Source organism: Canis lupus, chromosome 2 (assembly GCF_011100685.1).
Source record: "Canis lupus familiaris isolate Mischka breed German Shepherd chromosome 2, alternate assembly UU_Cfam_GSD_1.0, whole genome shotgun sequence".
Lineage (NCBI taxonomy): Eukaryota > Metazoa > Chordata > Mammalia > Carnivora > Canidae > Canis > Canis lupus.
The window spans coordinates 40,475,915-40,489,965 of record NC_049223.1 but is presented as its reverse complement, the minus strand read 5'-3'; the positions used below and the strand labels follow the sequence as shown (position 1 = coordinate 40,489,965).

The following is a 14,051-nucleotide window of genomic DNA, read 5'->3' as shown; positions in this document are numbered from 1 at the left end:
ACAAAATGGTGATTAATAGCATCACAAGTATGATTGATAGGGGTTTTTTTCTTTTGTTTTTTCCTCAACAATTAGGTGCCATAGCCAAAATGCTTATCTGACAGAGAATGAAAGAAAAAAGCAACCCTCTCAAATAATCATAAAAAAAGTCTTTTGATTTTTAAAAGAGAGAATTAAGGTGAGGTTTGACCTCACTAATCAGAGGACTGGGCTCCCAGAACGCAGACTTTGTGCTATTCCACTTAACCAAAGAGCAACTTGGGCATTTATCCAAAGTACTCCTCAAGGATCTAATATGTTAATTGAAAAAAAATCTTAGGAAATAACTTTACAAGTAAACAATTCATCCAATTGGAAACACATGGGATTATTATCCAGCCCCTTTTACTTGACATCTCAGCTGCTGAAGCAAAGGGTTTTTTTTTTTTTAATCAGAATTTTTCAAAGTGCAAACAGAATAAGTTACAATTTCAAGGTAGAATACGATTTGCTTTAATTAAAACAGCACACAATAGAATTCCCACATGGACATTTTAGCGTGTTTACTGTTGTTACAGGTAAAGAAACACTGTTTCCTGGGCTCTCCTTCCAATTCTCAGGGCCGCCCTCAGACCTGCACAGCTGTAATATATCTGATGGATGTAGCTCTCTCTACCTGCCCTCCTTCTCTCTCCAGGTTCTTTTGAGATGCCTCAGCACTTGGTATTTCTTGACAAGCACGAGGTGATTAGCTTACGTTTTCTCACTGCTCTGTGACCTTGCTTATCACAGTCACAAGTGTGATGTGCATAAAGAAGCTCTCAGCAGCAGCAAGGACAGGACTCAGCCACCTGGACCACAAGACCCTTCAGGCTCTTCGTAGTGTCTATTGTCTAAAGATTGGCTGTCTTAGGTAATTCGATTGATCCCTTAAAACCAAGACCGAAAACTGAGCAGCAAGCTGAAAACCTGGTAAGCTCTAGAACACGAAACGATTTGATTTCGAGAATCCCAGAATGTCTGGGGGCCAAGTGGTTGGTCTGCCTTCGGCTGGGTCGTGATCCCAGGATCCTGGGATCGAGTCCCGCATCAGGCCCCCACAAGGAGCCTGCTTCTCTTCCTCTCTCTCTCTCTGCCTATGTCTCTGCCTCTCTCTGTGTGTCTCATGAATGAATATATAAAATCTTTAAAAACAAATTCGGGAATTTGAGAATCCCGATTCCCTGGAGTCTAAACAATTGAGTAGAAACTGAGGACATACTAAGGAGGGTCCAAAGACTTTGGAACTCTCCTGCTGCCTAGGGTTGGGTGTTGGGAAATCAACCACATTGTTACTATTGACCAGACCTGGATGAGTTACTGCAGGTTGGGGAAAGAATTTAGATTAATCCACTCGCACCCGCAGTGAGAACACAGTAAAATTCACACAGGTATATGCACACTTATGTGCAAACACATATACACAGGTGTGCCCACTGTGCCTTCACACGGTTCTCTTCTAGTCTCCACTGAAGATTTAAGGAAATGACTTCTTTATTAGTCATTAAGATAATTAAGAAGTGTTTCTCATTTAGAGTCAACTCGATTATTCATAAACCAACAAGCTAAGGTGGAATTAATGAAAACATAGAGAACTCTTGAACCTCACAATTTCGGTGCTTTCTACCACCCGCCTAGGCTTTTCCCATACCTGCTAATGAGGAGCTAAAGATGGCCTGAATGTTCCTTCCTATACCTCTTGTTTAGCCTCTGCCAGAGTTACTAAGAATAATGAAATGCCTCAAAAGGCAAGAATTTGAGAAAAAAGGAAGATGGCATCTAAATAAGTCCCTGTAGGCAAACAATTCCTAAATGTTTGAATTGGTGCCATAGGGTACATTTGACTGGGCTTAGATTAGTCAAGGAAATGTTTCCCATTTAGAAAAGAGAGATTATTGAGAGTGGGTACTATTTCTGGACATTTCCAAGGATGCCGTTAGAAACAAGCATTCTTGTTAAGAAACTTTGTCTAAACTGCAGAGAGGTCAGCACTCCTCTTACCTCCTTTTTCCATTGTGTAGCAGAAGAATAATAAACAGGTTGGTTCTGCATTCAGAAACATTAAGATAGGGAACAAAAGCATGCACGCATAAAACAATTTCATCACATTGTCACTTGCCAATGTATTATTGCAAAAGGATCTGGTTTGAGTTACAGAGATATCACTTTCTCCTTTCAACTATAGTTATTGAGAAGAGCACTAAAAAAAATTATTCTTGGCAAAAGGGGACACAATTTTCAGGCTAGTTTGGCAAGGTCAAATGAACACCAATGAAAATTTATATTCACTCAGCATGTGGGGAGAGTTTTATGTCTGGAAAAGGACTTAATTATGGTAGGGTAAATAATTGAATTTTTACAAGTTAAAGTAACAGCATGCAGTATTTGCTGAGAATTTTTCTGGATGTTTAGTTATACCCAAGAGATTTGTCTCTGCCCTCCAAAAAGAGGGAGGTGGAGAAACAGTACACAAAAGAGAATTTTTAGACTAACATGTCAACTGAGAGAAATGAGTGTAGGCTTTAGCAAGAATGAGAGCATTTGGGGGCAGGGGAACCACAGTGTGAGTAAGATCCAAATATGGATCTTTTCTTCTGAGTTTTTAATTCATATCTCTTTATCCTCTGAGTTGGTCATTCACATTCACCTTAACCCCACTGCCCGTTGTGTGTAGGGGGTGCGGGGTGGGGGGAAAGGTAGTAGAGAGCAGCAATCACCACCCGAACCTGGAAAACCCATAGCCATTCAGGACAGGCTGGTCACTTCCCCCTGAATCCTAGGATTCTGATCATTGCATCTCCCTTCTCCAGACCGCTGGATTATTGCTAGAATCCCTGTAAAACCACTTTCTTCTTCCTCTCCAAAAAAAGAAAGAAATAAAATCATAAATTGAGAGCTCATCCTCTAAATAAAGGTCCAGAGGTGTTGCTGTTATTTAAAGCAATACAGATGCTATTTCTCTCCCCTGTTCTCCATGACCGGCCATATCAACTTTTCTTCCAATTGTGAGCAAGCCAAACTTGCTTCTCCCTTCACACCTCTGCTGTTGATGCACCCCTGTGGTTTTTCCACAAAGTTCTTTTCTTGGCTGGCTCCAAACTGGTCAGCTCCCAGTACAAGGGCTCTTTCTTCTAAAAAGTCTTTTGGGACTACCCAGTCTAAAGCCCTCCTCCATTCCCCTCTATCACTTAACCCCAATTTATTTCCTTCATTCCACTGTTACTATCAAAAAATGTTCATTAGTTTACAGGTTTCTAGTTTCTCTCCTACCTATAGAACATCAGCTCTGAGGCCAGGGTCCAATTTCTACTTCTGTATCTCTGACATCTAAGATAATACCTGGGAAATAATGACATTCATATAACTATTTCATTTAAAAATATGGAGCTTCTTATTATGTACTAGACATTGTTTACATATGCTATCTTATTTAATTCTCACCCCAAACTATGATATTGCTACCATCCCCATTTTACAGGTAAAAGAGTGAAGGCTTAGAGACACAAAGTAATTCTTGAAAATGGCAAAGCCAAACTATAAATAAACCCAGGGGGTCTGTCTCCAGAGTCCATGCTTACAACTGCTACTCATTTTACCTATACATTATATGTAAACCTTTTTTGAAGTTTCAGATTGTGTAAAAAAAAAAAAAATTCCTGTTTCCAGTTCCACATACAAGGAGCTTGAAAGTTAACATTCCATCCTAACAATAAGTGAAAAGCTGACTTTTCAGTTGTTGACTGTCTTCTTGCATCTGTAAAAGAGGAGAGGATACAGGATAAGCTGCTGCCCCCAGGATTGGTGAGACAGGTGAATATGGGGAGTATCGGTTTACCAGAGCAGAGACTCATGAGTGGAAGCAGTTTGGGGAACCAGTGCCTGGATAGGAAATCCTGAACTATAATTGATGAGTTGGTTAGAGGCTCAGTGTGGTCAACTCTGAGAGTTAAAAAGTACAAGGGGACCCAGTCACGGAGACAAGGAGGTACAATTTATGTAGTTTACCTCCAAGAGGTCAACTAGGTTCTCATAGCAAAATATCAGAAGAAAATCCCCTTGTTCTTCCAGCAAGGGAGGGGAAAAGGAGCCATTTTGAAATATACCAAAGCACTTTGTTCTCAGTTAACCAGAGCCCAATCTACTGGGGTTTTATCAGAGCCTAACTGACCTGGGGAAAGGGAAACACCCAATTCCAGTCAGCTCTAGCCTTCCACATGGAAGGAAGGAAATATTAAACTCCAGCCCACTCTAGCTATCCTGTCCCAAAAAGAAGGCAAGAAACAACTGAGAAACACTTGTGAAATTCACAGCCCAGAGGTATAAGCTTATTAAAATATGAAGACCTAATCATAGGACTGCAGAACACTTCCCTTTCCCTCACATTACTACAGGCATATTTTTCACAGTTCCTTTTATCTAGTACATCATGCCCAGCTACCAACAAAAAATTACAAGGCATACTAAAAGACAAAGAAAAAGAAAAAAAAAAAAAGAAAAATCCACGCGATTTAAAGAGACAGAGCAAGTGTCAGAACCAAATATGGTAAGAATATTGGAATTGTCAGACTAGGAATTTAAAACAATGATCATTAATATACTCAGGCCTCTAATAGATAAAGTAGACGGCATGCATGAACAGATGGGCAGTGTAAGCAGAGATGGAAATCCTAAGAGAGAACCAAAAAGAAATGCTAGACAGAAAGAATACTGTAACATAAATGAAGAATGCCTTTGATGGGTTTATTAGTAGACTGGACACAGCTGAGGAAAGATCTCTGCACTAAAGAATGTATCAGTAGAATCCTTGCAAACTGAAAAGCAAAGGAAATAAGACTGAAAGAAAAAAAAAAGGAACAGAATATCCCAGACAACTACAAAAGATGTAACATATGCATAATGGGAATACTAGAAAAAGAATGGAACAGAAGAAATATTCGGGGGAAAGAAACCCCTTCACCTAAGCATATAATTTTCAATCTACAGAAAATCAAAGATTAAAAAAAAAAAATTCTGAAAAAAGCCAGAGAAAAATAAAGTTCAGTTTCTCGCCTTAAGGACTTCTCAGAACCTTTAATATGCTAATGTACCCCCAGGACTTGTCAAGATAAGGATATAATCTCCCATTCACCACCTACTCTTCTTTCTCATGAAGATTTTCTTGACATTTCTTTGAACTGTGTTACCCCTGAAGTTTCTTTGGAAATTGTTCTCACATTTAGTCTGTGTCTTCAAAAACACCTACTTATATCAGAACCATAGATCTGCCACTGATTCATTCATTCGACTAATGTTTTTTGAATACCTATTATGCACCACACACTTTTCTAGAAACTATGAGGTGTCAGTGAGAAAAGCAAAAATCTCTGCACTTTTTGAGTTACAGCATTCTAGACAGGGGGAAGATAGATAATAAGCCATGAAGATAACAAATAAGTAAATTCTATCATACTGTAGAAGGTGATATTCTCTGGGAAGGAAAGATGAATATAGAAAAGGGTGAGAGGCTGAGAGTTAAGAGCCAGAAGGAATTGCAGTGAGGGAGAGGCAGATGGAAATGATGAATGTGCCACGTGAAATAAGCTGATCAAGGTGGGCTTTTTTTTAATGGTTTTTATTTATTTATTCATGAGAGAGAGAGAAAGAGAATGAAAGAGAGAGAGAGGCGTAGAGACATAAGCAGAGGGAGAAGCAGGCTCTCTGTGGGGAGCCTGATGTGGCACTCAATCCCAGGACCCTGGGATCACCACCTGAGCCAAAGGTAGATGCTCAACCATTGAGCCACCCAGGTGGCCCTCAATGTGGGCTTTATTGAAAAGGTGGTGTTTAAGCAAAACATTGAAGGAGGTGAGAGAATTAGCCACATGATATCTGACGTAAGGGTATTTCAGGAGGAGCAATCTGCCAATACAAAATATCTAGAAACCTGGCTAAGCATTTTCAGGAAGCATCAAGAGACCAGCATGGCTGGAAAGGGGTAAGGTAAGGTAAGTATAGTGAAAGATGAGATCAGTAAATTAAGGGGGTGGCAGGGCATGCTATTTAAGGTAAGTCATTGAAAAGCCTTTGGCTTTTACCCTGAGTAAGATGGGAAGCCACTGCAATGTTTTGAGTCGGGGAGTGACACAATCAGCCTTACTTTTGAAGAGGATCCTTCTGGCCACTATGTTGAGCATAGAATAGCAGCGATCAAGGAACACTCTGGATATTATGTTGAGTACAGAATATAAAAAAGCAAAGTTAGAAGTAGTGAAATCAGTTGTAATAATACCATGAGGGATGTTGTGGCTTAGACTACAGAATGGTATCAGTGACAGTAGAAGAAGGCATAAGGTTCTGATTTATTTTGAAGGTACAATTATAGGATTTCCTAATAGTATGAGAGAGAATGAGAAGAATTGAGGATGACTCTAAGTTTTCTGATCTGAGCATCTGAGAGAATGAATTTAACATCAACCAAGAGGGAGAAAGCCAACAGGGGTGGAAGAGATTCCAGGTGGGAAATCAGGGGTTCAGTTTCAGGCATGGTCACTTTGGAGATGCTCTTAAAACTTCCAAGATGATGTATAGGGAGTTGGAGTCTGGGTAAGAGATTCAGTCTAAAAATACGATTTGAGAGAGGCCAATAAATGGATGGAGTTTAAAGTCCTGAGAATAGGAAATCATCAAGGGAGTAAGTATAAAGATCCAGAAGAAAAAACTAAGCCAGAGCTGAGCCTGAAGCCCCCCCCTCCCCCCAAAAAAGGCATGTTTCTCAGAAAACCAAACCCAAAGCCTTGATTGATGGGTAGAAGTAAAGAAGGTAGTAGGAAGAATTATTATAAGCTTCAGCTTTGGGAACTTGAAGAAGGTATGTCTAAAAGATCTCATCTCCTGAACCACATAATGGCTGCCTGCAGTTCCGTCTGAGGAAGATTCTGGGACCATGTCTGAGTGGGAAAGAAATTAGTGATTGGTGCTATCTGCTGCAGTTGTAGAGTGCTAAGTGCCAGCTAGAAGGGCAGCATCAGATTTTTACCCTTCTTTGCTGAGAGGAAGGGCCATGTGACTAAGAATAAGCAACAACTGGTGTTCGGAGAGTTCACTGAATGCTTTCAACTTATTTCAAGTAAATTTCTGTGGTTTGTAGGAATGTCAGTGTATAACTTGCTGCTGAAATTATCTTACTTGTGTAAGAATAATTTTATTGCTCTGGAGCCATAAGCTTATGTTGGCCTTGAGTGTGTGGAAAGGTGATCCCTGAAGAAGAGTAGAGAAAAAGAAGATATGTAACAAGGAGGATGGTCTGCATAATTTGTGGACTCAAAGCACAAATGGGAAAAGTCAAAACCCAAAACAGAGTAGAACTTTTAGCTCTGTGAAAAGATTGGGCAGATCCTCTCCCCAAAATGCAACTATAGTGCTAGGAAAAACTGACAGGTACAACCATATAGTGCTTTGGAAATCAACCAAAGGCACAAAACAATCTGAGAAGTGTTTCTGCTTTAAAACAAAACAAAACAAAACAAAACAAAAACCTACTGAACTTCTATTTATTTATTTATTTATTTTTATTTATGATAGTCATACAGAGAGAGAGAGAGAGAGAGAGAGAGAGAGAGGCAGAGACATAGGCAGAGGGAGAAGCAGGCTCCATGCACCGGGAGCCTGACGTGGGATTTGATCTTTGATCCCGGGTCTCCAGGGTTGCGCCCTGGACCAAAAGCAGGCGCCAAACCGCTGCACCACCCAGGGATTCCCCCTACTGAACTTCTAGCAGGAAGAATGGGAGTCTGTAAAGTTCTAGCCTGAGTCTTCTCCATTCACCTGACCCTGTGTTTATAGATTCTGTGAGGGTAGGGAAAGCCTTGATGACCAAGCAGCCTCTCTGCCAGAGTTGAGGAGACTCACTCAGTTTGGACAAGTGGGCAATGCAAGCACTCAACAAAGCTGTCAGTAGAAATGATCACTTGGAGGTGGATGGGTGGGAAGAATTGTGGGGTCCACTAGTTACAGGTTGTATTTGTGGTGAAAGACAGCATATTCCTGGTTGAGGCTATTTATGCATCCAGTGAAGATTGAGAAGAACATGAACATTTCACATACTTCTGGTTAGTCCTAGGTCTGAGTGCATGAGCAGAAGAGACTCAAAAGGGCCCAGAAGAAATTAAAACCCAGGAGGCTTAAAAGCAGCATGAATTTTAAATGTGCCCCCCTACCCACAAACCTATCCAATAGCAACAGATGGAAGCTTTATGGGTTCGAGGTGTTAGAGCACAGTTGATGCGCAATCATTAGTTTTATACCACTAAGCTCTATAGACATAGGAAGAGCCTCTAGCAAGCCAGGTTTAAAAAATGAAGGATATATATACTTGAAACAACAATTTAGCAGAGGTATTAGCGACTGTAGGGGACCCAGATTTCACAGATTTAGCCCAGACAAGTTATTAAACAAACAAAATACCAGCAACACCAAACTCCAAAGGAAAAAATACCAGAATTGGAGTAGCTGCAATATATTAAATAGAATGTCCCATTTTTAAGAAAACAATGAAAAGGAATGCCAAGAAACAAGAAAGTGTTATCCGTTCTCAGATAAAATTAAAAAAGAAAGAAAGAAAGAAAGAAAGCAGTGAATAGAAACCATTTCTGTGTTACCAGCTACTGGCAGACAAAGGAAGGCTTCAAAGCAGCTATTACAAATAGATTCCAAGAACTAAAAGAAATTGCATTTCAAGAATTAAAAAAAAAGTGTGACAATAGATTAATAAATAGATACTCTTAATAAGGACATAAAATGGGGCAGCCCAGGTGGCTCAGAGGTTTAGCGCCACCTTCGGCCCAGGGCATGATCCTGGAGACTCAAGATTGAGTCCCACGTCGGGCTCCCTGTGTGGAGCCTGCTTCTCCCTCTGCCTGTGTCTCTGCCTCTCTCTGTGTGTCTTTCATGAATAAATAAATAAAATCTCAAAAAGAAATAGGGACATAAAATTATTAAAAATACTGAACGGAAATTCTATGGCTGAAAAGTACAAGAGCTATAAAATAAAATTTCAGTAAAGGGGCTCATCAGCAGGTTTGAGAATACAGAAGAAAGAAGCAGTGAACTATAAATTGATAGAAACTATCCAATCTGAAGAATGAAGACAAAAATGAACAGAGCCTTAAACCTGTGAGATAAGATCAAAGCTAGCAACAACCTCCATGTAATAGGAGTCCCATACGGACAGAACAGAAAGGGACAGGAAAATTATATGAAAAAAATAAGAGCCCTAAACTTCCCAAATTTGATTTTTTTTTGGGGGGGTCCAAATTTGATTTTTAAAAAGGATTCATCCACACATCTAAAAAGTTCAAAGAAATCAAAGTGTGATAAATATAAATAGATCCATACCTTGACACATCACAGTCTAACTGTTGAAAGTCTAAGCCAAAGAGAAAAATCTTGAAAGCAGCAAGAGAAAAACAACTCATCCTATATAGGCAAACATCGATACAATGAACAGCTGGCTTCTCATCTAAAACCATGGAGGCCAGCAGGCAGTAAAGTGACATATTCAGAATGCAGAAAGAAAAATAACTGTCAAACAAGAATTCTATATCTAACAAACTCTTCTTCAAAAATGAAGGCAAAATAAAGGCATTCCCAGATAAACAAAGGCTGAGCAAATTCATCACTAGCAGATCTGTCTCACAAGATATACTAAAGGAAGGAAGTCCTTCAGGAAAAGTCGGCAGAAAGCCATACAAATCCACAGGAAGAAATGCAGAGCGCTGCAAATAATAAATACACAGGTTAGTATAAAAGATTCCATTAATACATCTTTTCTCATCTTCCCCCAACTTCTTTAAGAGACATGAGAGTTTATGAAATAATAATGTTAATACTGTATTATTCCATTTATAACATGTAGCTTCAGTATATATGACAATAACACAAAGGGAAGAAAAATGGCACTATATTAAGCAAAGTTTCTAAATTTTCAAATTAATATTCATCTGAGGGAGGCTGTCATAAATTAAAATGCAATTCCTTGAGTAGCCGCTGAGAAAATAACACAAAAGAAATATAGTAAATCCACAGAAGAATTACGACGTCACACTAAAATATTTGTTCAGCACAAAGGTGGCTGTCAAGGAGGAATAGACAGTCAAAAAAGGCAGGAGACATATCAGAATTCGAAGGCAGGTCCTTAGTAAAATTTCCCCTTTCTGCTCTCATGTGATTTTAGTAAAGAGGGAACTGAAGATCTATAACAAGCATAACGGTCTACTTAATTTGTGGACTGAGGTCAACATGAAATGCAGGGTTCCTATTCGAAAAGTATTAGGAATTTCAAGACGGCAGCAGCAGATTGTGAAGAAAAACAAGGGGCCCTTCTGAGCACAGGGCTCTGTGACTGCATGAGTTGCTTACCCATGAAGCTGACCCGATGATAAGACGTTATCATATCCCATTTTCCTACTCCTTTCATAAGCTTCCTTTGGGGATATAGTACCTTCTGTTCTAGTCTTTCCCCGTTGTCTTTTCCTTTCCCATCCTTGAATCCTAAATCTCCAGCATTTGGGAAGGACTCACCCTTCACAGTCGAAAGCCCAAGAGACAGGATCCTAGCTCTCACATCCACGTGAGACAGCTGTGACTACACTCTGCTACAGATTTTTTGGGCATTAAAACCTGTAATTCCCTTACATGTGCTGACCCTGTGGTTTCCAAGGCAGTTGTCATTGTCAGCAAAGGCAGAAAGGCAGTCTCCGAGAACATCCAAGTAGCTGATATTCATGAATTCACTTGACAATACATAGTCTACAGGAAACCCAGGAAGGGTGTGTGCAGGACTGTGCTGGGGGGAGCAGATGGGCTTGTTAGGGTAGCCGTTATACCTTGTGGCTCAGTTGTGCAGTGATCTCATCGTGTCTTCATAATTAGGCTTTATGACTACCATACAAATAATTGATTGGAATGCAGTTCAGTAGTGTCAGACACACTGAAGAGCACTCTGTGAGATCATGGCCCGAAATCATGCAGGCCAATTCTACTCAGGCTTTAACAGGTAAATTTTATAATTTATGATAAGCCACGGTGCCCTTTGGTCCTTCTGACCATCGTCATAGTTGCTGTTGTGAAAAAAAAAAAAGTGAATTTGATGGCGAGCATGAAACAAAGTTGTCACCCATGAATATTAGGAGTCTTTTGGTTTCAAGTCAGAGAAAATTTGGCTCAAAACTGGCCTAACTAAAAAAAAGGGAATTTAGACTCGCACATAGCTGGAAAACCCAGAAATAGTCCAAGATTTGGAATAAGTTGTAAGTGGCTGAGTTATATCATCAAAAACAATTTTTTTTTGTTTTTCTTCTTGATCATCTGTGATATCTTACTTAATCCTATGGTTGGATTTCTTTGGAGATCCGGAATGATTTCCCACACCTTCTTAATCTTTCTTATGCTGTGTAAATGCCCAGCAAGGAGAGAGAAATTGCTTTCCTTGAAGCTTGCTGAGCCAGAAATCATGGTGTTTCCAGAAGCCCCAGCAGATGTCTCCTTGTTTATCATTGGCCTGCCCTATGTCTTCTGGCATGAATTAATCCCTGTGAAAAGGCCAGTGGCATGTGCTGATTGGCTTAAAGCAATCAGCGTTCTTCTCTGGAGCTGGGTGGGCATGACTCCCTCCAAGTGCATGGGCTGCATGGTAGAAGCAGCTACCCGATGGAGAGAGAATGCTGTGTGTGGGAGGGTGAAGGCATCAAAAGTCCACTACCCCCACCAGTGGGAAACACTGACTATTGTGAAGTCAGTGACCGCCAGGCCCTGAACTCCCCTCCATGGGACTATAGAGCCAGGATGTTGAAGAGAGCTGGGAGGAGGTGCCAGGAACACTGGACTGCCTCCTAACATCTAGCTTGCAGTCCAACATGTGAGTAGCACCAATTCAAATGAAAAGCCATCGAACGGGCCCAATTTTGAATACCATCCTGGCAGACACTGACCTGGGAGGTAGAGTCCTGGAAAAGTGTTTATTTTCTGATGTAAAAAAGGTAAGGGGAGCTTTTCTTGACATTTTTGGATATCCAGTAGTAACAATACCCCCTAACATCATGCACACCTGGGAAAAAATGCACAGGAAAGCAGAAGCTGCAAAGATTGAACCTTCACTACCAAGGGGATAAAGGCGTGAACTGATGCTAAGATACTCACTTGATGTTAAGATACTCACTTACTCCACTGACATTGATCAGCACCTGCTGTGTACTTGGCTCTGACCTTGGCACCCCCAGCTCTGTCACTCACTCTCTTCGAGCCTCGGCTGCCTCATGTGTCAGGTGAGAGTGTACCTACCTCCAGGGTCCATTATGAATACCAAATAACAAATAATAAATTTAAGAAAATTAAAGCACTCGTCCAAATGACTGGCATATTTGCAATCACAAGAAACGGCAGGTATCTTAATCACAATTTGTAGCAGTCGGTAGTGGTTGTTGCCATTGTTGTTATACATGAAGGGTCAGTAAGACATAGCTTCTGTTCCTTAGATGCCCAGCAAGGAGAAGAGATGTGAAATGTGAGGAGGGGCTCAATGGTGGAAGAGAAGTAGGGATAAAATGACAGAAAAACTTTTCTGTGCTGGGAGCCAAGCAGCCTCCCTGATAGGATTTTACCTGCAGAAGCTAGTGGGCTTGTGTTTAAATTTAGGTGACATCTTTTGGGTCTTTTCTCTTATGTCTTCTTAAGAAACCAAATCTTAAGTGTCAGTACAAAGGCTGCAAGGGCAAGCTACATGAGTAACATTGACACTGGCTAAGGAGAACATTCTCTCCAGAGAGGACCAGTTGCAGGATGTCTCCATTGCTCTGTCCTGGCTCACGTGGGAGATGGGATTGTCATGGCCTGTCCACATGGCAAAATGAGTAGCTCCTTTTTTATTCATGGCTTAGAATGGGGCTATTAGATTATATTCCCAGAGGCATTTGATAATCTGTTTAACTGAGCTCAGTCGTTTGTCTTGTTTGCTGACTACTTAGCAGATGGATTTGTGATTTTGGTAATTACTATATGAACGTTAATAAGACATGATATCTTTTATTAATTACTACTTTATGTGGTTTGTTTTTCAAAATAGCCAAAACTAGGTGACTTACAAATACTAATGACTCACAAGTATTAGATTTGCACAATTCACATTTGAAGGTTATTTGTTCTGGAATGGATTTACCCTCTTGAATTTTTTACTCAAGAACAAAGACCAGAGCCACCGTATTGTACTCTGCATCCTAGGAAAGGCTAATTTGGTCTGCTCAGCCAGAAAGTGCTTAATTTACAGAAGTGCTCATTTATACCCTTTCCATTTTAATTCTCTCCAAAGAGATTTTGGTGTTTAAAGGATAAAAGACTTTCAGACTCTAAGTTATACCATAGAATAATTTTCTAATAGAATTAAATGGCATTTAGATCTGATTTTCAGAGGTAAGGGGGTACTGCTGGTGTATCTACTCCCCCCCCCCCCCCCCCCCCCCGCACACACACACATCAGAGCATAATAGGACACAACAGTGCCAGAGGCTGGGAGCAGATTGGTAGAAGTTTCATCCTGCTCTGTGGCTCTCTTCCCTCCATACACAAAAGCATCAGCAAGCCATCCTGAAAAGCCATTTCCTAGTAGGGACTGGAAGTCCTGCAGTTATGTAGCAAAAAACAGCATCTCTTCTGGGGTAACTCAGTCGGAAAGTACTTCTGAACAAAGCAATCAGATGGCTTGTTGTTACTGCCCTCCTTGAAGAACTCGTTTAATGACTCCTAGGAGGGTACAATTTCCTTTTAAGATCCACTGCCTCTGGTGCTTTGAACTGCCTGCATATTCCATCGTTGACAGCTTCAACAAGCATTTCTTGAGCGCACACTGTGTGCCTCACACTGTATTAAGCTTGGTGAAGGCTTTATAGTGCACAGTGAAGACAGCCTGTGCCAGAAGGGAGTTAAAGCCCATTTCCCTGGTTATTATGGGGTCAGACATGGTGCCCACATGCTTTTTCTAAACTTAGACCAGCAGACAGACTCAA

General features: G+C 40.6%; 1 protein-coding gene and 1 long non-coding RNA gene across 11 annotated transcripts in view; one reads left to right on the top strand and one right to left on the bottom strand.

The window, feature by feature from the left end:
• PPP2R2B (protein phosphatase 2 regulatory subunit Bbeta) overlaps nucleotides 1-14,051 on the top strand; it is a 439,907-nt gene that overhangs the window by 120,186 nt on the left and 305,670 nt on the right. The window contains exon 1 of one of the 10 annotated variants that reach the window (XM_038530536.1): nucleotides 10,952-11,050. The exons of 5 other annotated variants lie outside the window; for them this stretch is intronic. Coding sequence is in view for 2 of the 5 variants with exons in the window: in XM_038530530.1 (XP_038386458.1) it covers nucleotides 11,007-11,050 (44 nt within the window). In the remaining 3 variants the exon portion in view is untranslated. Of the gene's footprint in view, nucleotides 1-10,951; nucleotides 11,051-11,882; nucleotides 12,033-14,051 lie in introns of those variants that run through there. 4 more of the 10 variants (XM_038530531.1, XM_038530530.1, XM_038530539.1 and 1 more) reach the window with 4 other exon arrangements.
• LOC111092123 lies at nucleotides 3,391-10,874 on the bottom strand. The gene is made up of 2 exons (XR_005355503.1): nucleotides 10,690-10,874; nucleotides 3,391-3,772 (listed from the first exon to the last, which is right to left on the bottom strand). It is a non-coding gene; the product is annotated as an uncharacterized LOC111092123 (long non-coding RNA).